The sequence below is a fragment of the Manis javanica genome, chromosome 13 (genome assembly GCF_040802235.1).
Source record: "Manis javanica isolate MJ-LG chromosome 13, MJ_LKY, whole genome shotgun sequence".
Classification (NCBI taxonomy): Eukaryota; Metazoa; Chordata; class Mammalia; order Pholidota; family Manidae; genus Manis; species Manis javanica.
In genome coordinates this window covers 48215599-48242921 of record NC_133168.1, presented here as the reverse complement: position 1 = coordinate 48242921, position 27323 = coordinate 48215599, and the positions used below count along the sequence as shown (strand labels likewise).

Genomic DNA, 27323 nt, shown 5'->3' with positions numbered 1-27323 from the left:
GAATTAAAACCCTTTAGTTCTTGGATAGTTTATGGTATGCCAACCACTCTGTAACTGGTATCATTTTTGAAATTTCTTTTAGCAATCAGTGAAGAAGGAAAAAATAGGCGAGTGACAGATTTATTTTAAAAGGCAGTTTCCACAATATCCTTGCACCTAACTTTAAATCCCCCTCTTTTATTTGCATTCATTGTTTCAAGGATAAACACATGATTTGCAATTTCAACATAGTAAGTACTTAAAGTTCTGATTTTTACTATCAAACATATTTGAAACTCTGATTAATAGATTTCAGATTGAAATATGGCATTTATCAACATATTATGGGATATCTTTTCTTTTTGGTGTGTGTACCTTTGCATTCAGAGACATCTATATGTCTGTATCTGAGTTTATGTTTCTGTATTTTATGAGTAAAAAATAAAATTGAAATACTAATGCAATTCTGAAGCCTAACTTGCAAAACAAAACAAAACTACATGCTTTCATACAACTATTAGAATAGTGTTACCTGGGTCTTTTAAAAATCATCTTTTGGCATCAGCTCTCATGAGTGGTCTTTTCTGAACAGCAGCTCCATATGAAGAGAAATCAATTACTATTAGAGAGGCACTGTAGGTTAAAGGCATTACAAGTTCACATTTGGTTTTGCAGCTGGGAGAGGGTACTTAACTGTGAATCAGGAATGATGCAAAAGATTGATGAGACAGAGTTCAAGGAGCAGTAATGTGAAGGTCCAGGGCTATCATTCCAAGCTGTCTCCACAGTAATGATGGATGGTTTAGTGGCAAGAAGAGTAACAGATCATGAAAGTTGCATCTCAGCATTTTGAGCCACTGCACACTGGCTACCTGTAGGAGTTATGGGGCATAATGATTCCTGATTTGCAGCCAAATGGGCTTGTTGCATTTAGCAACCCAGATTGATTTTTGGCAGCTGTGTAGGAAGCAAGTAGCATATCAAACGCTCTTGCACACTGTAAATTTAATTACCTCATATTTATGCATAGTAGTTGTTGACAGGATCTTGTAAGCTGTGCTAATATGGTAGGTAATTTGTTACCTCCAGAAATCACTTCTGTGTGTCTTCTGATCATTATCATGAAACATGATAAATGATCTAGCCTATGAGGTATAAATGAAAATGAAATGGATAATTGGATTCTATGTTTAAATTGTGGCTGGAACAGTTGAAGCACTTGTAACTGAATTTATCTCATGAGAATGCCTTTGGCAGTATGTTAGTGACCTTTCATCATCTTGAACTTAAGGTGTTATATGAAATTACTCTTAAGACAATTAGAAAAATTTATTACAATTATTTTTTCAAAAATTCTCCAACACTTTAAACTTTCTCTTTTGTGGCCTTACTTGACTATATTTTTAGAGTATCTTGTTTATCTACAATAAAGCAACTGATATTGATAATCTTCTTTTGATATTGAAAATAAAATATATTATTGTTTCCAATGTCTTGATTGAATGAATTAAGAACAATGCAAGATGAAATTGTTTTATGAATACCTTTATCATTAGCAGCATATATTTTTCAGTTGGGAGATTGAAGTGTGCCTTTTTGCTGAATATGTGTGTTTTGTTTGATTCTTATAAGAGAATATCTGAAATACCAAAATGAAACAGAGTTTGATTTAACTATCATCAGACGTTCATCCTTTTCCTCTCACTTCTCTTCAATTCACTTTAAATAAGAAAAATTATTTTATTATAAACATAAAAATACTTCAAAATTATTCATTGATTTGATTAACATTTTTGAGCAGTAACCCTAAGTTAATCATTGTGTTTATTGCTAGTAAAAGGGACTAACACATGTTATCTTTATATCTTATAATTCTATATGTAGCTATGAGATTATCTAGTCTTTAAATTATAACATAATTTCTTCTATGACCTGATACTAATTCCTTCCTCTAATCTACTTCCTTTCCATGAGGGTCTAAAAAGCCAATAAAACTTCTGTTTATGCCTTTTCTTTCTATTCCAACTAAAAAAGAACTATTCTAGATTTAGTTAATAGCAAGGATATTGAAATTTAAAAGTTAACTGGAAATGTGACTTTTCTTTTAAATGAAATGTATCAATAAGCAGGGCATGTCCCTAGGGACTTACGTTTCCCCCTAAATTTTTATGCTTGAAATTTTTTTCATTTTCCATGTTCATTGGTAGTGAATGTAGCTTAGCACCAATTTATAAGCTTATTTTGGTAACTGACTGATGTAACGGGATAATGAACACAGTTAAGACATTTATTATTTCTGCTGAATGTAAATTTAATGAACAGAATATAAATGTTTAGTATAAGTTGTAATAAAAATCCATTTATAATACATTTGCACTGTGCCAGGTGCTGTTATGGATGGTTTACATACATTATTACTCTAGTTTCATGACAACGACTCTTAATATCCCCATTTTGAACATCAGGGAACCTGAGGCTGATCAGTAAAGTTGCTCAGATCTGGTGTCTTTAAGGGCTGGCTTCAGACAGTAACCCAAGTCTGACTCCAGAGCTCATACTGTTTTCACCATGCTTTGGTAATACTATGCTATACGTATACTAACTGATTTTACATAGCAGCATTTAGGAAAATACTACTTGAAACATGAATTAAACCTATATCAGTAAGAAACAGATTCGTGAGATTTTCCTCTTAAATTTCAATGATTCTAACTAAAATGTAACTATAATTATTTTATTGTCACTTTAGAAACAATGTGTTTACTTTAAGTTGCTTTGCTATTGTTTTTAACTGTTTCCGTCCCTGACCGGTAGCATTATAACTATAACCTACCATTTTATGGCAGTGATTGATTCTCAATCCAGGGGCAGGAGATAACCCTCTTTAAGTCAAATAAAGGGTATTTAAAAAAATTATCACCACACATCCCTTTCCCAGATTCTGATGTACTAACAAAACAGCATGTACATGCAAACACATATATGTGCTCATTCAGCCTAGATTCCAGCAATCCCTGAAGGCTATGTTAGAATCTAGGCAGAACTTGGCACATGTGTAGTTTATGAAAAGTTAAAAACTATTCTCTTATTCCTCCTATATTCTTCTCCTCTTCTATTACCATTCTTCTTAGATATTATGCCAAGAGTTATGAATTGCTTCTGTAGCTCTACACATATATTAGAAATATGTTATATGTCTTTGGTAATGTCATAAGATCTTTGGGTTTCAAAGCTTTCCTGACTGTGGAAAAATAAATTTTATTCAGAATTCTGTAGGCCATCCTCTTTGTGAAGTCACAGTGATTAGTAATCAAAGTCCATCAGTACTTATTACTAATTTCATATGAATATTAACAACTTCAGACAGCCTCCTGTCAGTGCTCAGCAGGTGGGTTTTTCTATGGTCTAGTCATCTCTGATCAAGTCAGATGAAAAACCTCAGATTGCCTGGCTTGTTCTTTCTCTGCTCCCCCCACCCTTTTTTTCCAGACTACCTTTGTCATTGTATTGTTTCCAATTTGGTGAAATCGTATTAGAAAATGTTTAGGGTATGCTCTTGAGGAAGTTTTCTCCTCAATTACTCTATTTTTATATTCCAGAAAAGGATGTGTCCTGAGTAACCCTTTATGTTGAAAGTCAAATCATGAGCCAAATTCCCTTTTTTCAAATGACTCACTTGCTGGGTAGCTCCATTTCTGTGTTTTCTTCCTGAGTAAACATCTAGAGTGATGCTATTAGATGGGCTCCCAGAGTTTTTCTGTGAACTAACAGTAACAATGCAATCAAAATTCAAATAATATCAAGACACTAATAACCTAAAGTTGGCATGATTCCAGAATAATATTAAGGAAAAGGAAATTATAGTAGAGAGATGCTATGGGACATGCATGAATTGTATACAAATAAGATACCCTATATAAATGAATTTTAATAATTCTCAAGCACTCACAGTTGCAAAGCAGAAAGTTGACTTGATGCCTTTCTATGAAGTAGTTACCTCATAATATATTTAATATACAAAGGCTACTGTGGAACTCTACTACTCCTTCCAAGATGAACTTTACCTATCTTAAAGGCAGAAAGATTTTAATGCCTAAATTTTTGCAGATAGACATTCCTTTTGTTTCTTTTGAACTCAGAAATTCTCATATTTTAGAAGCTGAAAGAGCGGCTGGCGCAATGAAGTGTGTAGTTAAAAACTATGAACTGGTAAAATTATGAGTAATTTAGGAATTTTCTAGAGAAAGTTTGACTAAATTAGATATTTGCAATAAATGCTGACTTACAATTTTAAACCTCAGAATGAGATTCTAATTTACTAACAGTCCTTGAGTTGTGTGTGGGTGGGTATTTCTGAACAGGAGTTTGGGACCAACTAGATACATAGTTACTTTTCACTTTACTTCTTTTTTTATTTTTCTTATTTAAGTATAGTGTAGATACAGAAAATTGCGTATTAAAAATATAGCTTGAAAAATGTATAGCTTGATGAATTTTCAAATGAAATATGCCTACAATCCACATCAAGGAATAGAATATTACCAGCACTACCAAAGGCCTCCACCCAGCACACACCCTTTTCTAGTCACTAACCACACTTCCCCAGGGTAACTACTGTCTTCTACAGTAATGAATAACTTAGGTCAATGGAATTCTATAGTTTATACTCTTTTATGGCTTCTCCCTCAAACATTAAGTTTGTGAAACTCACATTGCACATCACTGTAGGTCATTTACATGATATAAAAATTCTGTCTTGCAACTTTGCCACAGTTTATCCATTTCACTGATGATAGGTCTATGATTTATTTTCACCTTGAGCTATTTATAATAATGCATACAAATATTCTAGCACCCAAAATTGAGGAAAAGATGTATTAATTTTGGGGGAAGCCTATACCTGGAGTGGAATTTCTGGGTAATATGGTATGTCTATGTTCAGCTTTAGTAGGTGCTGGTAAGCAGTTTTTTCAATTTGTTGTATCCATATATACTCCTACCTGAAGCATGAAAGTTCTAGGTGCTCTATTTCCTCAATAGCACTGGGTATTACCCTACTTTCTGTTTTTAATTTCCTTGTGCTCTTTCTTTCATGTGTTAGTAAATGCATTCATTCAACAATCATTGACTGATTGCCTGATATGCCAAGCACTGAAGACATGAACTCAAAAACAAATAATATAAAGTTCTTGTCTTATGGAGCTTTGTCATAGAGAGAGAGAAGGAGAAAATATAGATAAATCTATTAGCAGAACAGATACACTTATTTCAGGCTGTGGAGTGTATGCTGACTTATAGACACAGTAATAAATGAGCTGAGATTGGAAGATAATCACTTTTGCTAACTCTATAAATGGAGAAAGGGTGCTCCAGGCAGCATATAAAGGGTAATGGTGGATAAAGAGATTTCCTTGTAGACAATACAAGTGGTAAATATGAACATGTGATTAGAATTGAAGAGTAGAAAAATGTGAGGCTGGACAGGTAAGCAGGGTACATGTCATGAAAGAACAGTGTATTTTAAGAACTTCGCATCTTTCATTAGAGTTTACTTTCAATTTCTTAATAAGACAATGTTCTGTTGATCAACTTCTGCACAATAAATTACCTAAAACTTGCTGGTATAAAACAGTAAGAATTTTATAGTGCTCAGAATAGGACAGTTTTTCCCTGTCCTAGGATGTTTGAGTCGTTAGCTGGAAATGTGAAAATTGAACAGCTGAAGGTGACTCAAATTCCTGGACGTGAGAATCATCTGCAAACTTCTTTATGCACATGTCTAGTATGTAGGCTGGGATAACTCCACCAGCTAATTTAACTTTTTTTTTTAAACTAAGGTATCATTGATATACATTCTTAGGGAGGTTTCACATGAAAAATATTGTGGTTACTACATTCACCCATATTATCAAGTACACCCCCATACCCCATTGAAGTCACTGTCCATCAGTGTAGTAAGATGCCACAGAGTCACTACTTGTCCTCTCTGTGCTACGCTGTTTTCCCCATAACCCCCTCGACACCGTGTGAATTAATCATAGTACCCCTCAATCCCCTTCCCCTCCCTCCCCACCACCCCTCCCATACTCCATCCCTTTGGTAACCACTAGTCCCTTCTTGGAGTCTGTGATTCCTCTGCTGTTTTGTTCCTTCAGTTTTGCTTCATCATCATACTCCACAAATGAGCAAAATCATTTGGTATTTGTCTTTCTCTGCCTGACTTATTTCATTGAGCATAATACCCTCTAGCTCCATCCTTGTTCCAAGTTAGTACCATATGTTCTAATGTGTTGTTCAGTGCCTCTGTCTCCTTTCTTATTTACTATCTGGTTTTCTGTCCTTTGGAGTGAGTGGTGTGTTGAATTCTCCTAGAATGAATGCATTGCATTCTGTTTCCCCTTTTAATTCTGTTAGTATTTGTTTCACATATGTAGGTGCTCCTGAATTGGGTGCATGGATATTTATAATGGTTTTATTCTCTTGTTGGAGTGACCCCTTTATCATGTAATGTCCTTCTTTGTCTCATTACTTTCTTTGTTTTAAAGTCTATTTTGTCTGATACAAGTACTGCAACGCCTGCTTTTTTCTCCCTATTGATTGCATAAAATATCTTTTTCCCTCCCTTCACTTTTAGTCTGTATGTGTTTTTGGGTTTGAAGTGAGTTTATTGTAGGCAGCATATAGACAGGTCTTGTTTTATTTATCCATTCAGTGACTCTATGTCTTTTGTCTGGTGCATTCAGACCATTTACATTTAGAGTGATTATCAATCAGTATGTACTTATTGTCATTGCAGGCTTTCGATTCATGGTTACCAAAGGTTCAAGGGTAACTTCCTTACTATCTAACAGTCCAATTTAATTAAATTACTATGCTATCACAAACACAATCTAAAGGTTCTTTTTTTTTTTTTCCCTTTTCTTCCTCTTCCATTCTTTATATATTAGGTATCATATTCTGTACTCTTTGCCTATCCTTTGACTGATTTTGGGGGTAGTTGATTTGATTTTGCATCTGCTTAGTAATTAACTGGTCTCCTTTCTTTACTGTGGTTTTATTTCCCCCAGTGACAGGTATTTAGCCTTAGCAACACTTCCATCTATAGCAGTCCCTTCAAAATATACAGTAGAGATGGTTTGTAGGAGGTAAATTCTCTCAGCTTTGGTTATCTGGAAATTGTTTAATCCCCTCTTTAAATTTAAATGATAATCATGCTGGGTAGAGTATTCTTGGTTCGAGTCCCTTCTGCTTCATTGCATTAACTATATAATGCCACTCCCTTTTGGCCTGTAAGGGCTCTGTTGAGAAGTCTGATGATAGCCTAATGGGTTTTCCTTTGTATGTGATCCTTTTTCCTCTGGCTTCTTTTAGTAGTCTGTCCTTATTCTTGATCTTTGCCATTTTAATTATTATATGTCTTATTGTTGTCTTCCTTGTGTCCCTTGTGTTGGGAGATCTGTGTACTTCCATGGCCTAAGAGACTATCTCCTTCCTCAGATTGGGGAAGTTTTCAGCAATTACCTCCTGAAGGACACTTTCCCTTTTTCTCCCTCTTCTTCTTCTGGTGCTTCTATGATGCAAATATTGTTCCTTTTGGATTGGTCACACAGTTCTCTCAATATTCTTTCATTCCTAGAGATCCTTTTTTCTTTCTTTGCCTCAGCTTCTTTTTATTCCTCTTCACTAATTTCTATTTCATTTACCATCTCCTCTACTTTATCTAATCTGCTTTTAAATCCCTTCATCATGTTTCCTTTTCGACACTGTATTTTTCAAAGTTTCTGTCTCTTTCTTGACTTCCTTCCTGAGGTCTTGAATATTTTTCTGTCACTCCGCAAGTGTGTTCATGATTTTTATATTGAAATCTCTTTCAGGAAAATTGGTCAGTTCAGTTTCACTTGGCCTTCTTTATGGTGTTTGTGGGATTTGGTTGTGAACCTGTTTCCTTTGGCATGTCATGTTTGTTTGTGGTGCCCTCTAGTTCCCAGAAGCTCTACTCTCTTGAGGTGCTCAGCACCTGGAGTCATGGTGGCGGTCACAAGGGAGCCTGGGAGAGGAAAGAGCTGTTTCCTGCTTCCTGGCTGCAGTACATGTTTCAACTGCCAGAACCAGTGGGCAGAGCATGCAGGTAGAAGCCTCTATGCTTTGCACTTACAGCTGCTGTAGGCGGGGCCTCCCTGTGGCTGGCCTGGTGTAGTGCCATGGGCAGTTGTTTTTCTTGCTAGTGCTGGCCTGGAGAAAGGTGCAGTAGGCTGTGTATCACTGTGGTGTGCCTCAGAACTATGTAGCCAGCCAGGTTGTTGGAGCGCCTGAGCTCCCAAAAGTTCCAAACCTGATGAGCAGAGTGCATCCAGACAATTTTGTCCATGTGTCCTTTCTCCTGAGCAGCAAGCTCTATGCAATCCTTTCCCCTTTAGCAGTCCTCTCGCTGTTAGGGAGTCTCTCAGACTGCCCACCTGTCTTTTGTTCCAGAGCGTTCAGATGTTGATCCCTGTTTTCCACAAACAGCTGGAATCTCATTCTCTCCTAGTATTCCACCAATCTTAGGTTTTCAACCCCACTGATCTCCAGAACACTAAGTAATGTAGGTTTGTGTTCCCAGAGCAGATCTCCAGGGCTGGGTGCTCAGCCATCCTAGACCTCTACCTCCTCCCCACTCTTTTTCTCTCCCTCCTGCCAGTGAGCTGGGGTTGGGGGATGGGCTTGGGTTCTTTCAGATCATGGCTTTGGTACTTTACCCTGTTCTGTGAGATCTGTTCTTTTCTCCCAGTGTATGCTGTCTGGCACAGCCGTCTTTCCTGTTGCTCTTTCAGAATTAGTTGTATTAACTATATTTTCATATTATATGAGGTTTGGGAAGGTCTCACCTCTCATGCCACCATCTTTAGTCCTCTGTTCCAAAACAACAGTGTCTCCACCAGCTAATTTAATTTTTAACATGGTGGCCGAGTGCTCTAAGAGCAAATGTTCCGGGTTTTTAGTGAACTGAGGGGAAATGCATGCTGTTTTGGAAGCTGTCCTCAAAATTTCATTCTCTTACTTCCTCTGTTCTCTACATATTCAGTCAGGGGGTCCAAGATCACTCAGATTCAACAGAAGGGTACACTGACCCAACCTCTTAGATAATTTTAGGCCATGTTTTTGAACTACCTGTGACTATAGCATTTTATGCCTTCTAAAAATTTTCTGATTTTCAGCTATAATATTGTGATAGTTGCAAAAACTATTTCTCCACCCTTCACCATCCCACCCAGCCATTCTGCCCATAATTTCAATATTTCCCAGTTGGCACCAGGCTTAGTGGCACCATGGCTTAGTGGCCATAGCGTTGACCATTTCTCACCAAATGTCAATCAAATCTGGCATTTGATTTTATAAAGAGAAGAATATAAATTTTTGATCAGTAAAGTGTCTATTTAACATGATTTACATATACTTATTAAAATTAAATAACCTTTAAAACAAGATTACAAATTCCCTCGCACAAAGTAGTGCCTTTACATTTGAAACATATTGTTACGCTTTATTGTAGTACTACATCTGGTATACCTCTTTAATTTCCAAACTAACCTTCTTGACCTTTGCCCAATGTCAAACTCTTAATTTAAAAATGTAAAAGCATGATGCTTTCTTATCTTCATTATAGTACTTAAAATAGTAGGCTTCCTTACCAAATCTTACTCATCTTAAGTCCACTGATGGGAGGTATTGTTTACAAGATTCTTCAGTGCCCATGAAAATGTTTGAACATTTTATGTATGTTTTTCTCCCTAGCAAATTTTCAGGTGACATGGTTAAAGTTGCAGGAAGATGAATAATTTGACGTTCACAGAAAGAATATATGAGCAGTCTGGGTCAGTAGCATTTCATGTCCTATTTTTAGAAGGCATGATATTTAATCAAAGTAGAAGAGGGAGGTTTCTCGTCATTTTGTAACAATAGCTGCAAAAGGAGAACTCAACCCCTTGGCAATGTAATTGCTTTACTTATGGCCCTGACACCCTTTATTTTACTAATCTGGAAACTTTCCCTTGCTGTGCACTGATGGTTCACAAGTAGGACTGCCTCCCCATATATTATATTTTAGATGATAAAATTTTTTTTGATATTCTGAATATCTGTGAATGCTCCTTATGAAGTGGAAGTAGGTGTGGTGGAAGGGAATGAAAATAGAAGGTTTCTTGCTGGCTGAGCTGTCACACTAGTGTAAAATGTTCTTGGTCAGGTAACCATTTACATGGTTAAATATCTTTAAACTGTCACCATCTTGTTATTTTATCAGATAGGTCTATAATTATTCTTGTCTGCTTTCCATTTCCATCAGACTATAAAGCTGGGTGTGGTAATTTTATTTTTGATGACACTTTGACTACTGGGTACAGGTATTTTGGCCCATAAAGGAATGCTAGTAGAACTAAATGATTAAAATAATTATTCAGAAGCTCTTGTAATTATGGTGACCGCATGGATGGCTCTATTTTGATGGCATTGCCTTTTTTCATCATTCTGCTGATACACTCTTAAGTTACCCATAAAAACCTGCTTTTCTTAGTTTAGAGATTTAAATATAAGTTCACAGAAATCTGTCCTCTGGTCCCCTAATTCAAGTCTCCTCTGTAACCAAGTTACCATCAGGAATAGTTGGAATCACTGACTGCATCTGTTGAACTAATTTCACATTAAAATTTCTGTGCCTCCTGGTTTAATCAAGGGTATCTAATCTAATAGGATACATAATTGCTTTTTGTTTTGTTTAATCTCAAAATTGAGGAGGTGTTCTGTAATTGCTAATTTATGTCATTTGTCCTTTGGAATGAATATATATTAGGAACCTTCACATTACAAACCTGAGTTGGATCTGTATAAGCTAGTGACAGTTTGTTTGCTGTAAAATCTCTAAAGAACTAATGTTTTTTGAACTGAAAAGCATCCTAAAATTATGACTGTTAATGAGTTAGTAGTGCATATATAAAGCATATTTTCTAGAGGAGTTATTATATGACTGAAGTCTTGTTCAATTGTTTTTACTATGTCATCACAAATTCTTTTTCATAAAAAGTAACTATATACTTCTTATACATAAAGTGATATGCCTGGCTAAAAGATAGCCTCTCTGTATCTCCAAGAGTTATGTATCAATAACAGGTAAATAACGGTTCTCCTGATCAACTTTGGTAAGTAAAGTCTTGGATTTTACATTCCTGTGAAGCAGGGTTATTAGGGGAGGGAGTGAGTAGGTTCTCCTGATTCTGTTAATGAGCTAAGTCATTACACTGAAAAAATGGCTATCTGATGCTGGCTACTTACACTAAAAACTCCATGCATTATTTTGAATTGATTTGGAATCAGCACAAAGTACACATTCATTATAAACATATCCTTATTATGTGTTATATTACAATGAGTCAGCACAAGAGAGTATTTAGACCCAGGGATCAAGTTGCCAAACTTAGATTGTGTTTGGCTACAATTAAATGTCGGGAAATTCTTCTGATTGCATAGTTTTAAAATATCTAAATTTGGAATTTAGGCTCATGAGATTTTTTAAATGTTTTATATTCTACATATGGAACACTCAGGATATTTTAAAGTGATGTTTTTTTCTTGATTATGTTACTGCATTGTTATTACATGTTGTGTGTGTGTGTGTGTGTGTGCATGTGTGTACAGATGGATGGATGAATATGTAGAGAAAGGAGGAAGAGGTATTACAGAGATTTTGCTGTGTTTTTTTTAATACTATTTCTTGGTTTACTGGAGTCAGCCATTGTGTCTTATTATGTATTAATATAAAATGAATATAAATGGTGTTACTCCAAATCCTTTCACCCAGAACCTAGAATGGAATAATACCTGTGTAACCTAGGCATATTTAACATGTTACTGGAATGTATATTGTTGTCAAACATAGTTCCGCTCCTTTCTCCTACCATTTTTTCTCCCTCCTCCCTCGTAAAAGTGACTGATGAGGTGGTAATGAGGTTACTGTTTATGGCCCTAGAACTGAGAGAGCCCAACAAAGAGCTGAAAGCTCTTCAGTTTTACTACTTACCTGATTGTTATTCTTGGAATCAACTGGATGTTCTTTCTGTGAAATGCATGAACAATTTCAGCTCTGACTAAAGCTGAAATGAGGGGTTAAATGGCCATAAGAGATATCTTCGGTATTAGCTTCTGACTCAATCAAAGCAATCCATAATTTTCATCATGGCATACATGGTTTGCTGCCATATGGATTGTGGTACTGATGGAGGCTTTTGTAAACTTGTTGAATTATTGCAATAAAATCTTAATTCTGAATCAATCCATTGTCTAGATATTAATGAGGCAGAGTGTAGTTTGGGGACAAAATGAGATAAAAATTCCTAGTCATCTCACAGTTAGATTATATGGGCTAAAGAGCAAATAAACTTCACTTTTCACAGTCCCTTCACCTTTTCATACCCTTTAAATGTGAACCTAACCCTGTTTTTAGTTTCTACTGGCAGATTTATACCAGGGTGCTGCTGCTGAGCCTTTTCATTTCAAGCAGGTAATAAAGTTATTGCACCAGTATTTTCAAATCAAGGTGTATAAAATGCCATGGTAATGCATAGGATATAAAATTCAATGCGCAAAATTTGCAGTTTCATTGCTGAAATGATTCTTCTTATTTCAGCTCTTTGGGCAGCAGGAAAGAGCCATGTCACTGAGATTAAAGACTGTAATTCTACAGATCTTGAAGATAAAAAAAATGAATATTTAACACACAAGGATTGAAAGGCAAAATACCTGTTTAATATGAGCAATGGCGGATTTAACATCAGATTTAAGTTTCTGTTCAAGAAACTCAAGTTATTTGTATGTGTTCTAGTTATTAGTGTGATTTTGTATTTTGATAGCATTCCTGTTTGATATGGTGTGTTCAAACTTTAATACATGTAGGAATTTTTTCCTCACATGGAAAACCCTTTAAAGCATAATTAATCTGATTTGACTAAAAGACAAAAAAGAATTATTATACAGGTTTGTATCTGTGCCTTTTTTTTACAAGCTAGATAAATCATTTGATGCCACTTGGTTACTAAGCAATTGCTTAGAAAATGTTCTTTTTGTTCCAGTCAACTAACTCCTTTAATTAAATAGTAACATTTTGTAGGTGCTGTGTATCAATGTCAGAGCAATTGGCTAGCTACATGGTTCAAAGCTCAAGATGGTAAATCTTCTATTTTGAGAACTTAATTTCATCATCTGAAAATAGATTAAGCAAATTAATAAACTCATAAGAGTTTTCCTATTGCCATCTCCAAATGATGATTCTCAACCTGAAGTTGTAGTCTATAGATAGAATTTATAAATTTATGGATAATTTTTCTTACACCAGCATGGGTAGCTTCTTTTTTTCAAGGTGTTGTTGAGCTAGTCATTCATTGTATATATTATTGAATACATTGAATATTACAGATATTAAGGATGTAATGATAATAAAGTTTTATGAACACATTACAGATTTTATTGGAAAATAGAGATAAAAGAAAAAGCAAAACCACTCATGGGCTCACAGTTCCCCTGTCACCGCTATTCTCTTTTCAGCGTATTTCCTTCTGGTGGTAGTCGGTGGTTTTCAATGTGGGTTTTTGTTTTTTCTCCCTAAATATATACTTTTTACTTTACAAATGAAAACTCTAATAAACTTAAATATTCCTTAAATAAACAGATATTCCCTGACATTTGTTGTATAATCTTCACAACCTGAGTTCTTGAAATTGTGTGACATTCTGTTGCGTATACCATAAATATGCATCCCCATTTCCTATTGAGTATTTTGATTTTTTTTCTTTTCTAAACAAACATTTAGAAGAATTCTTTACATTATATTCCAGAAGTATTATTACTTTAGTTCATGAACATATTTTTACTTATTGATATATATTGTTAGATTATTTCCCAAAAATATTTCACTTGCCTATAAGCAAGCTTTCTACTTAAATGTTCTTTTAATTCTCATTAACCATGGTTAAGCCCATATAAATAAATGATCACCTGTTCAGGGTTTGTACCCTCTACTTCAAAATTTTGGTCCAGTGTTCTTTTTTTTTTTTTTTTTTTGAGAGGGCATCTCTCATATTTATTGATCAAATGGTTGTTAACAACAATAAAATTCTGTATAGGGGAGTCAATGCTCAATGCACAATCATTAATCCATCTCAAGCCTAATTCTCGTCAGTCTCCAGTCTTCTGAAGCATAATGAACAAGTTCTTACATGGTGAACGAATTCTTACATAGTGAATAAGTTCTTACATGGTGAGCAGTACAAGGGCAGTCATCACAGAAACTTTCGGTTTTGATCACGCATTATGAACTATAAACAATCAGGTCAAATATGAATATTCGTTTTATTTTTATACTTGATTTATATGTGGATTGGATCCCACATTTCTCCCTTCATTGTTATTATTATTATTTTTATTTTTAATAAAATGCTGAAGTGGTAGGTAGATGCAAGATCAAGTTAGAAAACAAAGTTTAGTGTTGTAAGAGAGCAATTTTAGATGATCATGTGTGTGCCTGTAGACTATGTGCTAATCCAAGCTAGAGAAGGGCAATAAAACATCCACGGATGCAGAAGCTTTCTCTCAAAACAGGGGTGGGTGAGGTTCTAAGCTTCACCACTGTTGTTCCCCGATTTCTCACCTGATGGCCCCCCCGTGACTGTGCCTGTCTTAGGTTGGTCCTCCCTTGAGGAATCTTACCCGTCTCTGGCTAACCAGTCATCTTCCGGGGCCATACAGGGAAATGTAAAGTTGGTGAGTGAGAGAGAAGCCATATTGTTTGAAAAGGTTAGCTTTTTACTTCTTTGCAGATTTATGCCCTGTGGCTTCTATGCCCAGCACTTGTCTCGAGGTATCTTTACCACCTGGAGGAATTATGATACTCGGTAAATTCGATATGAGGCACGAATTCTATTTAAGGATTGTAATTAGGAAGGAAGAAGAAAAGCTATAGAGGTAGCATATGGAAGAAAACATGGGAGGATTGATTATTTCTTTGACATATCTTCTTGTAGACTACCTTGAGCATGTATAGGTTTTAAACTACTAATTAAATTGCACACACATATTAACATAATAGGAATACGGTGACATAAACAAAGCAAATCAGTGTTCTTTTGAGAAATGGAAATATAAGTGATGTAACTTTAGGTAAGAATAAGCTGTGGATTTGTAAGGGAAAATAATTTTTAACATTGTTGTGGTGTTTCGCTAGAGGAGGCTACTTGTGTTTTAGACTGGAGAATTCTTCATTTTGTGGGACTGTCCTGTGTATTTCATGATCTTAAGTGATCTTGGCCAAACCCACCCAAGGCCAGTAACACTCCTTAATTATTTGAACAACTGCTCTTAATAGAGACCTCATTGGAGGGAATGAAGAAACTCCTAAACCCTTGTGTAGCTGGATATAATTAATAGTGATAAAAAGTAGATAGTATAAACAAGAATATATATCACTAAATGAGGGCTTTGAACATTTGGTTGATTTTTTTTCACTTTATGTAAGGCATTTCTGCATACTTAGAGAAATCATATAAGCTTACTTCTTGGTTCTCAGAAGTATTTTTGCATGTGTGGCACAGTAGATACTCTTTCTATAGTTTACCATAACTCGATGGTAATACCCATCTAATTTTCATGGACATGATAATAGATAACAATACTCGTTTTGATTGATACTTGGTCTAGGTGCTAGCACAGGAAACTCGGGTTTAAAAACATCCAAACTTTGTGATCTCTTAGCATTACCTTTGATGAGTTCAAACTTATGAGCCACCTGAATGATAAGACTTGGAAAAAAAGAAAGAAGTCTATCAATTGGATTATTTCATTTAAAAAGGGATTTTAATTTATTAAATAAAGAAATCCTTTGACTTAACAAAATCTGTAAGTGCATAAATGTGTGAACTTAATTAAAATAGTAATTTACCTAAAAGATAATTTATAGAATTTACTGACTACATCATTGATATGAACAAAAATTATAAGATGGTAGCCAGAAGAATGAATGGAGAGGTATTTGGCTGCCCAAACTATTTATTAGGACTGGAAATCCGAAATATCAGAGAAATAACAGAGTGAAAAATCATGAAAGATTATTCTTATATATTTATCTGTAATAGCATTCATAAAATATGAGTGCAAGAGAAACCTTGTTAAATGAATATGAAAATTTTTCATCTGTGTATTTCATAGTTTAACATCTAAGGAAAAATAAAATGAATTATATTGTCATACATGTGATATTGAATGGCCAAAGTAAATGCTTCTAATTATCTGTAACCTGCTTTCCATTTTTTATGAGATGAAAGGCCATCTTCTGTTTAGTCAGTTATTATTCCATGTTTCTCAAGTAACATTAAATTCAATTGTTATCTTTGAGGTGCGACTTAAAATCATTTAAAATCATTATAGGGTAGCTGGTAAGTAAATGCTTAAATTGTTTGGTACATTGATGTCATTCTTCCTGCTTTCAGTATCTACTGTCCATTCTTCTTCTTTCAGTACTTAATAGGTGCTGAGGAAGAAAATGAAAAAGCATGAAGTATGAACTAGTCAGTTTTTTTTTTTTTTTAACTAGACTGGATCAAACTTTTAATGAGGGGAATTATAAAGAAATTAAGTAACATTTACTTTGAAACAATTCATTTAAGTAAACAAATGATAGCAAATAAGAAAATATCTTTCTCCAAGGCAAATATTCTACAATTGAGCTTTAGAGGAATTTAGGCATGGTAAGGGAACATTAACTCCTGTAGCCATTTTGAGTAATGGTTTTCATCAGTCCTATTTTTATTCCTTTTGAAAAATAAATAATATAAATTATTAGCTCTTTATAATTTCCACTGCTCTAAACCTAGTTATGAAACTTCCCTAGAATGCATTTCTCCTCACAGGCTTCCTATGAACTAGAAAGGAGGTAGAGCTGAGATGTCTTCCAGGTGAAAGGATCATAGTCCCTGTCTGTGGCAGGCTGAAATATGGCCCCAAAGAAATCAGGTCCTAGTCCCTGGAGCCCATGACCATATCTGGAAAAATGGTTGTTAGGGATTATATTAATAAAATAAGGGTCTTGAGATGGGGAGGGCATCTTGGATTACCCATGTGGACCCTAAATACAATCACAAGTGTCCGTATAAGCAAGAGGTTGAGGGATATTTAAATAAACAGAGAGAAGGACACAGTATGAACAATGAGATAGAAATTGAAGTGATGTGGCTACAAGCCAAGGAATACCAGCAGCCAGCAGATGTTGGAAAAGGCATCTTTTCTATAATAAATGGCTTCTCAACTAAAGTCTTGGAGGAAGTGTGACCTAGTGCCACACTGATTTTGACCAAGTAATACTGAGTTGAACATCTGGTCTCCAGAGCCATGAGAAAATAAACTTCTGTTATTTTATGCTACCAAGTTTATAATAATTGGTATAGCAGACATAGGAGACAAATGCATTATCAATGCTTGCTTCTAGGTGAGAGGGCTTATCTTGAGATACTTTTTGTCAATTCTCTTTGACAAGTAAGTAAAACAGTTTAGGAGATAGGATTATAAGTGATTTAATTAATTAATTAATTTAAAAAGATGAATATAGAGTGTTATCTGCCTTGATATTTGCTTTGTCAACTGACTTTTTCTGGTTTTGTGGCTTCTTTTTCTGATTTTGCATTTTAATAATCAACTGCATTTTAATAAGTGACACATGTTTGTTAAGTAGCATTATAATAGGAATAATTGGATGAGAATATACTTTCATAATGACTTGATTTCAAGACATTTATAAAAATTACTTGAAATAAAAAAACAAAGCAATTTGAATGTATAATTACAATTTTGTAATGGGTTTAGATCTAGAATAATGAATGCAAGCCATTAATTGAAAGTTAATTGGTAACACTGGCAAAGTTTATCTTGTATTTTGGGGATTGCATGCTTCAGTTAATACCTAGTTTTACAATTGGGATTTATTTGCTCCACACACCTCTGGGTCTGATAGTGTATTAAGTTATGAAGAATATTAATATTGCTGAAGAACAATTACTTGTTCATTTGCTTACTGATTAAAATTCATACATAATTTATTGAAATGAATAGAGATTTTATAAATAAGCTTCCTTGATCTCAAGGGTCTGAAAACAAAATACACATGCTAATGCGAGGCTACTTTTCACCTCTAACATAAAAAGTTTAATATGTAGTAGTATATTAGTCTCATTAGTGCTAAGTTTCACTTATAATCATGCTGTTGATCAATGCATATCTAAGCCTCTCTGAATATTGCCACAGTTCCACATTTGAGTGGCTGCTTTGATTACTGGAACGCACCCTTTGTTCACTTGACCAGAGCAAATGAGATGTAAACTTGATCAGAATGAATAGTTGCTCTTCTTCAGGCTGAGAAACTGATTGCACCAAACCAATTTCTTCATGTTTACAAAACACTAGTGTTGAAAATTAATATTTGGATTTAAAATTTACATGCACTCTAGCAAAACCAATGCAAAGCAAAACAGCATCAAATATAGGGCTTGTTGACACAGTAGAGATGCAAAGTTTAAAAAAATTCTTAAAATAATGCCTAGTTTATCAATAAAAATATAATTGCCAAGAAGTTAAAAAACATATTCACATTTACCCAGTTATTATGTATGAATTTTTTGAAACTAAATCTCCTGACTTCGAATTTCATTTTTTTACATGCCACTTTCTTAAAGATAGAAATGGTAAAGAAATATGCTATACTTTTTTCACTTGTTTCTAATAATATGTTTTATTGTCGCTTTTTCCCTCTCCTGTTTTCCCTGTCATCTTCTGGTCTCCTCTTTGGTTTTCTCCTTATTTTCCATGGCATTGGTGTGCAGACTTTTGATAAGTGAGATTTAACATTCAATATACAAATAGATCAAGTCAGAATACCCACACATTTCTAGATTAACAAGGTTTTGTTATTTCTAATTCATTTGACAAATTGTTCCATCATGTCACATATCAGACTTCTTCAGGTTGTTGCTCAGCCATAATATGAGTGTGGCATGGCTACTCTGAGTGAGAACTCCAGTAAGTTATGAATTGAGCATCATTTCCTACTTAAATTAGTCAGTATATGAGCCATCTGGAATGAAAACAAACATTGCACATATGAGGCAACTCAATTTTATTAGCAAAATACAGACTGCTTCTTAAAATATGTGCAACATGTAGTTTGGAAAGTATTTGCACTTTTTTTCTATTATGTTCATTTCTTTAAGTTTCATATTAGTTAAGGTTTAGAAAATATATCAACTTTCTGCCTACCTAAACTTTGTAGTCTTCAATATAAAAGTTATTAGACTAGTTGGGAAAATGTAATGATATGAAATGTCTAGCTCTTTCTTTAGCTGATATATGAAAATTCTAAACTATTTTGGTTTTATTTAAGCTTTTTCTTCTGTAATTTCCCCATTAAGTCAGTTTTGAAAATGGAAATAGTTCACTCCCTATGCAATTTTGACTATATATTGTTGATACAGTTTTCAAACTGTAAGGAAGATATTTTGTAGTGAAAGTTTAAAAATCAGGTGTTAAGAACTGCTTTTCTATAAAAATAACTCTAAATGGAAAGAGTTTATATAGCACATATATTATTTTATTTCATCTTAGTTTTATTTTCACTTTAAACAGGAGCATAGTAGAGCACAAATTCCTAGGGTTCTACCAATAAGTAATTTGAAAGCTGTTGCTTTAAAGAGCCATGATTATTGATGGGAGTAACAAAATTATTCAGATGATTTGGGATAGGAAAAAAAATTGGTGTTACTCACTAGATGCCCTCCCATCTGTTGTCCTTTAGTATCTGTTTGTTTTTTACATAACTGTCATTTAAAATAATGAATTTGTTGATTTATTGTTACTGTATCTCCCTTGCCGTATTATATGAATACCCAGTGTGTACAACAACCTAGAATTTAATAGTTACTCAATAAATACTTGAAAATGACTAGAGATCTAGGCCAGCAAGTCTTTCTCCTTATTTTAGGGGTGTTTGTAACTCAGAGTTTTATAAGGTGGAAACTATACTTTTATACAATTAGGGTTTAAAGACAAATCCTGGCTACAACTGAAAACCCTCGCTTCATTAAACCTGTATCCATAGGCAAAATCTGTCTTTGAGAATTTTTGCATTGTGTATTATTCCAGCATGCATTGCCATTAAAATAGAAAATGCAGTTTGAAAGATACTAGCTGTCTGTTCTTAACTTCTCTCTGTTTGCATCCTCTCCAGTCCACCCCTACCAGGGAAGTGAAAGCATTGTGTGTGGTTGCATTTAATAGTTTTCCTTCATATGATTTACTTTAACTCTTTAAACAACAAAAAAAATCCTTTAAAATAACTTTTAGGAAGTTACTACTTTATTAAGTTTAATACTTTCCTTTAAAGTCTTTTGGCTTCCCCAAGAAGTGTTCTGTCAGACATTCAGAGACCGCCGCCTAGTCACAATGTACTGTCAGAACTTCTTCATGACTTAGTATTCCCCATGGACAGGCCTTACAGAAGAGCTACAGCTGTGGACTACTTTATAAAGTCCAGTATCAAATCTCAGCTACATTGTTGTTAAGGTTAAAAAAAAGACAAAGTGCTGCAATTCATCACTCAGCATTATTATAAGCTCAAACATTGAAATAATGTTTCCCAAAGTTTCTTTCAAGAAAATATCTGAGCTATCCCAAATTAAATTGCCATGTACCTTGGACGTCAGAGTTTAATATTTGCTGCACTGCTTTATCACTCCCAAAGGTCAGTGATATATAGTGATGTGTGATTTGTCTTGGTGTAAAGTTTCATTTCTTACACTCTGAGGTGGGTAGGTAGAAACAAGTCAGTGCTGGGCATCAGCTTCTGAGCTCAGGTTTTCTGTTATGCCTTTCTCCTTACCTCATCTGGAGGAACTCTGAAGAAGTGAAAAACAAATCAAAATCAAAATGCTACCTGTCCATGTTTCAAAATGAAATAATGAGTTATAGCAGTATTCATTAATTTGGAGATTTGTAAAGTCTGAGAACTTAAAGAATTTAAAAGATCAATTGTACTCTGTTAGTAACTAATCAGAGCTATCCATCTCTAACTATTTTCTCTTTATTTACTTTAGTTACTGTGTTACAGGTATATCCCCTGAGGAGGCATGTTTTTAATAAAAGAAAACTTGTGGTAAAAGGATCATGTCCCATTTGTGAACGTATTTGCTCTTTATGAATCCAGTGCTCAGACCACTCATGGGCTGATTTTCTTTAGGTTTTTATTATGTACTTCTAAATAATTCATTAAGCCTTTAGGCTTTGAGAGTTACTAATATACCCATGTATTATATAGCCTTTGGATTTGTAACTAATTAGATTGTATATTCATCTTTCCTAGAACCACCGAGACCTATTGCCCCTCCCCAGCTCCTTGGTGTTGGACCTACCTATTTGCTGATTCAGCTAAATGCCAACTCTATCATTGGCGATGGTCCCATTATCCTGAAAGAAGTGGAGTACCGAATGACATCAGGATCCTGGACAGAAACCCATGCAGTCAATGCTCCAACATACAAATTATGGCATTTGGATCCAGACACCGAATATGAGATCCGTGTTCTACTTACAAGACCGGGTGAAGGTGGAACGGGGCTCCCCGGACCTCCGCTGATCACCAGAACCAAATGTGCAGGTAAGACTAACTTGCTGGCCATTTTGCCTAGTTCTGCATGAGGCATAGAGTACACATACAATATTGAAAGTTCTAATTGTTTGATACACAGTGTAGACGGTATTTTGAGTTCCAATGAATTTGGTAAATCGTAACATTAGTTATGTCATAACTTGACTGATTTAGCAGCATATGTTTATTATTTATTTATTTATTTATTTTAAAGTGAATCCACAATCTTTTCTTGCATGGTGATTTTGCTCAGCTTGCTTGTATTCAGCCCCAAATCCCTGATAGATGCAAGTGAAAGTATTGAGAGAGAAAACCTTTACAGTTCAAGCAAGTGCTGAATATCTTTCCACTACGAGGAAATTGTCTCCCTTGACAGTTTTGTTACGGTCAGTGCAGAGGTCCTATCTGATAATAAGATAGGAAAAGTTATTCTGAACCAAGTCTGGCTGAGATAACTAACTCTTCTCTTCAGAAAGTACTGTTGTTGAGGATTAACTCCGTAGTTTGACAACCATTTGCAAAATACAGAGAGGTTTGCTTATGGTTTAAGCCTTGCTATTGTGCCTAAAACAGAGTAGTGAAAAAAAATAGCATATGGAGAAAACAAAAAGAAAATAAAAAGTGAAATTAACTGTAATATATAAGCATGCAACCTAATTCCTTATTGTGCCCTGTTGTTATACTGGGAGAAATTATTAGCTATTTATTAAAAGCCACTGAAAAGTTTAATCATCTACATTTATTAAAGTACATTTTTTAGTGCACTGTTTATTATTGAAAATAGTTTAATTGAAAGAGACTTTTTTCTTAATCCATTAAGAATTATGTTGAGACACCTGCAGAGTTGGTACATGGATCTATGCATTTAACATATAATGATTTAGATTCTGAAAATTACAAACTAAGACTGTGGGGATATATGAAAATGTAGATGCTTATAAAATGTCTTTTGTTTCTTGAACATCTGTTTAGCATTTACAGTATTTTGGGGCCACCCAGCAAGAATATAGATCTAAAATCAAAGCAAAGCCCTGTGCAATTTCTCATATGTTGTTATCCTTAAATATTTTCTAATCCAGCTAAATTTTATATTAAGGTACTTTACATATTAATATACATTTAATGTTAATATATTATTTATATTTATAATATATATTTGTATATTTATTAATATACTATACCAATATATTTATATATTAATGATGTTGAAAGGTGTTTACTAACAGGAAATTTAAATGCTTAATCATTAGTCTGAGATTTAGACAGTGGAGAGTCTACTAATTTGCTGATTGGTGTCATACATTGATCCAGTGGTTGAAAAGCATCTTAACCTAGAAGAGACTGATTAAGTCCTCATGGCTCAGCCTAAATCACACAATTTGCTTTTCAAATTCTCTGTATAGCAAGTCCTTTCTTGTGACAAATTATTCTTATTATAACCGATGAACTTTCTGAGGGAGAGACAAGTTGACTCCACAAACATCAGCTAGTCAGAGAAATAATTTAATGAGGAGACAATGTGGAACCTGAGAAGTAGTTCGCTTGGTCTAAAATTAGTGCCCCGTGCTACCATGAAAAGATGAACAACAGAGTCCATTTGACTGAGAGTATTGCCAATGCATGTTTCCTAGTAAAATGACCTCTCCTATGTTAATCTTTATTAGGTATATACAAATTAAAATAATGAAAGGTAATTTACAGTTTCAGTGGTCTTCCTCTTAACTTCCTGTGCCCAAACTTTTCTTTAAATAATCTCATATGCTTTCTTAGTTTGTTCATTTTCACTAAAATAGACCATTGAAAATTAACAGTACCACACAATGTATTGTTAATATAATGTAATTTTTGTTTAACTGAGGGATTATTTGAAATTGGCTTTGCTGTGAGAGCCAATGGTGATTGCAAGTAAATGTGATTGTGACTTAAAGCCAGTTGCACTGTATTAACTGGGTGAAAACAGCAGGCTAATGAACATTGATTTATCCCTTTTGAATGCTTATGTTCACAATGTGTGTTGAACTGCAATAAGTAAAAATACGACTCTAAAGTGCTTGAGGTCTTTTATTTTGAGAATAACTTTACCTGTGTAGGAGGGGCAGAGTAAAAATAACTTACACTCATAGCAGCTTTCAAATTTATAAATGTCTTGACATTTGGGAATTATATTGCTCCTTTTTCTTATTCCTTATTTGAGAAACATTCAATTTGAAGTATCTGTGGCATAAAATGGTATCAAGCTCATTCATAGTTTTACTTTCAATGGGAGAAAGTTTGTTTTTTAAAAAAACTCACATGTGGTGAGTCTTTGGTGCATGTTGTGTTTTTTTGCAGGCTTTTATGGTAAAGGAAGAAATGTTTATGACAAGATTTTCAAGTATATTGTAATTTGAGAGAAGCTGCAGTTACTGTTTTGTTAGGAGTATCTACTAATCTTGCTCTATTAATTAGAAAAGAGGATGAAACCTTGTATAAATGTATATTGTATTAATTTTTAAACAATCTCTGAAAAGCAGATGTTGAATATAATTGATAAACATTGCATATGTAAAACAATCTATTGATTACTATTATGTCCATCTACTTTTCTTCTAAATCCATATGCCTTTCTCCAAACTTAAGATCCCTCAGACTTTATCAACACCATCACCATCTCATCCTGGTGTCATATAACTACAAAATAGAACACAATTTTTGATAACTATGATATTAGCTGATATTTAGTATAGAATTCAAAAGGCTAAAAATTCTTCATAATCTGGTGAAAATGAATGATCCCTTTGGAACCTCAAACATAACCTTTGGAGAAGTTCCCAACTAATTCTATTGAATTGTGCAAGCTCTAAATACTTGTCCTACAAAACATGCCATTTTAATCAAGGCTGGGAGAACAGCATGCCAGAGTTGTAGTGTTCTGCCATTAATGTCATCTGGTTGAATAAATGTGATTATTTTGAAATAGCTATTTTAATACACCCTGCATGTTAGACAACCAAGAAGCCTTAAAAATAAGATAAAAACTTAGCCATATGTGTGTGTGCATGATACCAATTTCACATGAGTTTCTTGGAAATAACAAAGGAATGATGATGATTTTCTGTCTCTTAGAAATTCTTTATTCTGATGTACCACAGAGGAACAGTTTTGACTACTAAGTATCAATGATTGTATTAGTTACTCTTTACCATGTTAAATATTCCATTTTAATATATTTAAGCTTTAAATATTTTAATTCTGGCAGTAGTAATTTTTTTTCTTGACAGAAACCTGTCAAGAAATAACTCTACAGCCAGTCAATTAAATGCCTTTATGTGTAATGAGTAAATTTTGTACTTTAAAATGCAAATACAGATTTTTGTAGTTAGCTATCTATTAATATTGCTTATAATCAGCATCTGATGAACCTATCATGACATTTTATTTCATACTAATCCTGTGAGCTAGATATATTTTTATCCCAATTTTCTAGTTGAAGAATCTAAGATTCAGGAAAAAACAAAACAGTGACTTATCTAATGTCAGACAACTGAGCAGGTGGGGCTCAAATCCATTTTTTGGTACTTGAAAAGCCTGAATTCTTTCTGCTCTTTCTCCTAGTATATATGATTTTTCCTTTTCAGGAGAGTATAGCATAAATTTAAAAAGTACACCTGGTAAAGTTTGGGAGGGATGTACCTTTTTAAAGATAGTATCTGTCCAGCTAACTTGCTCTCTGAGAAAAAGTAGCTTAATGTTTGCAGCCCAATTGATTAGTGTGTTTAACACTCAAGTATATGATGTGTTTTAGATATTTTAAACAGTTAAGAAAGAAGTGCAAAACAATGTTTTACTTTATCCTTTCCTGAGAATGTCCTGCCTAGTTGCCAAAGCTATTTTTTTGTTTTCTTTCTAAAGTATATTAAAATTATTTGGTAAGTGCAGTTACCTGCTTCAGGGTCTCTCAAGTTAGGAGAGGTGGTAATTACAGCCTCTTGTGGCTGTAGCCACCTACGCGTGCCTCATGCTTCTCTGTGTACCTGAAGGGTATGATTATTTCACTGTAAGCTTTCCACCTGACCCATGTTATTGTTCACATAATGCTTCTTCAGGCATTTTATACATTTTACAAAAAGGTACAAATGTGAAGTTGTGTTAAATGGGAAGCAATTCAAAAACTGCATTGAACAATCAAAGAAAGTATGCTTGTTTTTTTCGGTGTGTCTGTTTCCTCTGGGTATACCATCTGGTGTAGAAGCAAAGAAAATACAGTTTCTCTTTCTCTTATTACATGGAAATAAAATATGCCATCATCAGAAATTGTCTGCATTTCATGCTTTGGCAATTGCATGTTAAAATTGCTCTTTTAAATTGCCTTCTGCTTCAGGGTAACCCATTGTGACACTGCCTTATGATTAACTGACATTTAGCAGCATCCCCCTCATAGGGAAGGTCAGGAGTTCAGGGTGTCCAGAATGTAATATATTTACACAGTTGGGAAAAGTGCTCTCCACTCTTATACCGAAGTTCAATGCTTTTGGCAATTTTCAGTGAAACATGAAAAGCAGTGAAAAGGAGAGTGTCTTATTTTAAATGTAAACATTTACTAAAAATGCATTTTTTTTCTCTTCTAAATCTAAAATAGAAGAAACAAAACAAAACAAAACAATACTCAGGTATGTTCAGAAACCAGAAGATGAGGAATTAAATTTTGACCTTTTGGCTACAGCTTCATCAGCAAAATGGAACCATATATTGATTTTTTTTCCCCCTGTGATCCAAGGTATTAATCACAAAGACTAGTTATCATGGAAACTCAGCCTCGAGGCTAAAACAAAATAAACAACTCTTGTAAGACTTGGTATGTTTTAACAGTGTAAGGATGACACACTGTTTGATTTAAATTGAAGCCTTATCTCAATGCTTGTTTTAAAATTTTTGAATGCATTAATTTCTTACCTGATCTTTATGTGGCTTTTTAAATTGTTTTTGAGCAAGAGTTTTAAAAGGCAAAGCTATTATTATTGAAATAAAAAAAACTAAAGATAAAAAGCCATAAGAAAAGTTATGGAAAATAGTTTCTTCAATTTTCTTAAAAATCTTAAAATCCTTTTTAAAAAATAATTGACATGTAACATGATTTTAGTTTCAGGTATATGACATAAGTGGTATACATACTTAAATGATCATTACAGTAATTCTGGTTATCATCTGTCACCATAGAGTTACAAAGTTTTTTCTTATAATAAGAATTTTCAGGATTTACTCTTAGCAACTTTCCAATATGCTATATATAGTATCACTGACTATAGTCACCATGCTACACATTACATTTCCATGACTTACTTATTTTATATTTGGAGGTTTTATACCTCTTGATTCCCATCACCCATTTCATCCATACCCCTTTCCAACTCTCCTCTGGCAAAAAATAATCTATTTTCTTTATCTCTGAGTTTTGTTCTATTTATTTGTTTTATTTGTTGTTTGGATTCTACATATAAGTGAAATCATATGTCTGGCTCATTTCTCTTAGCAGAGTACTGTCAAGTTCCATCCATGATGTTGAAAATGACAAGATTTCATTCTTTTTGATGGTGAGCCAGTATTCCACTGGACATACATACATCTTTATCTCTTGATCTACTGATGGACACGTAGGTTA

At 34.1% G+C, this 27323-nt stretch overlaps 1 protein-coding gene across 12 annotated transcripts in view; it reads left to right on the top strand.

Moving 5' to 3' along the window:
• The window catches only part of PTPRK (protein tyrosine phosphatase receptor type K), a 552018-nt gene that overhangs the window by 311186 nt on the left and 213509 nt on the right, over positions 1-27323 (top strand). For all 12 annotated transcript variants that reach the window (XM_073219592.1, XM_073219587.1, XM_073219589.1 and 9 more), the window contains one exon: positions 21401-21694. In XM_073219592.1, coding sequence (XP_073075693.1) covers positions 21401-21694 — 294 coding nt within the window. The remainder of the gene's footprint in view (positions 1-21400; positions 21695-27323) is intronic.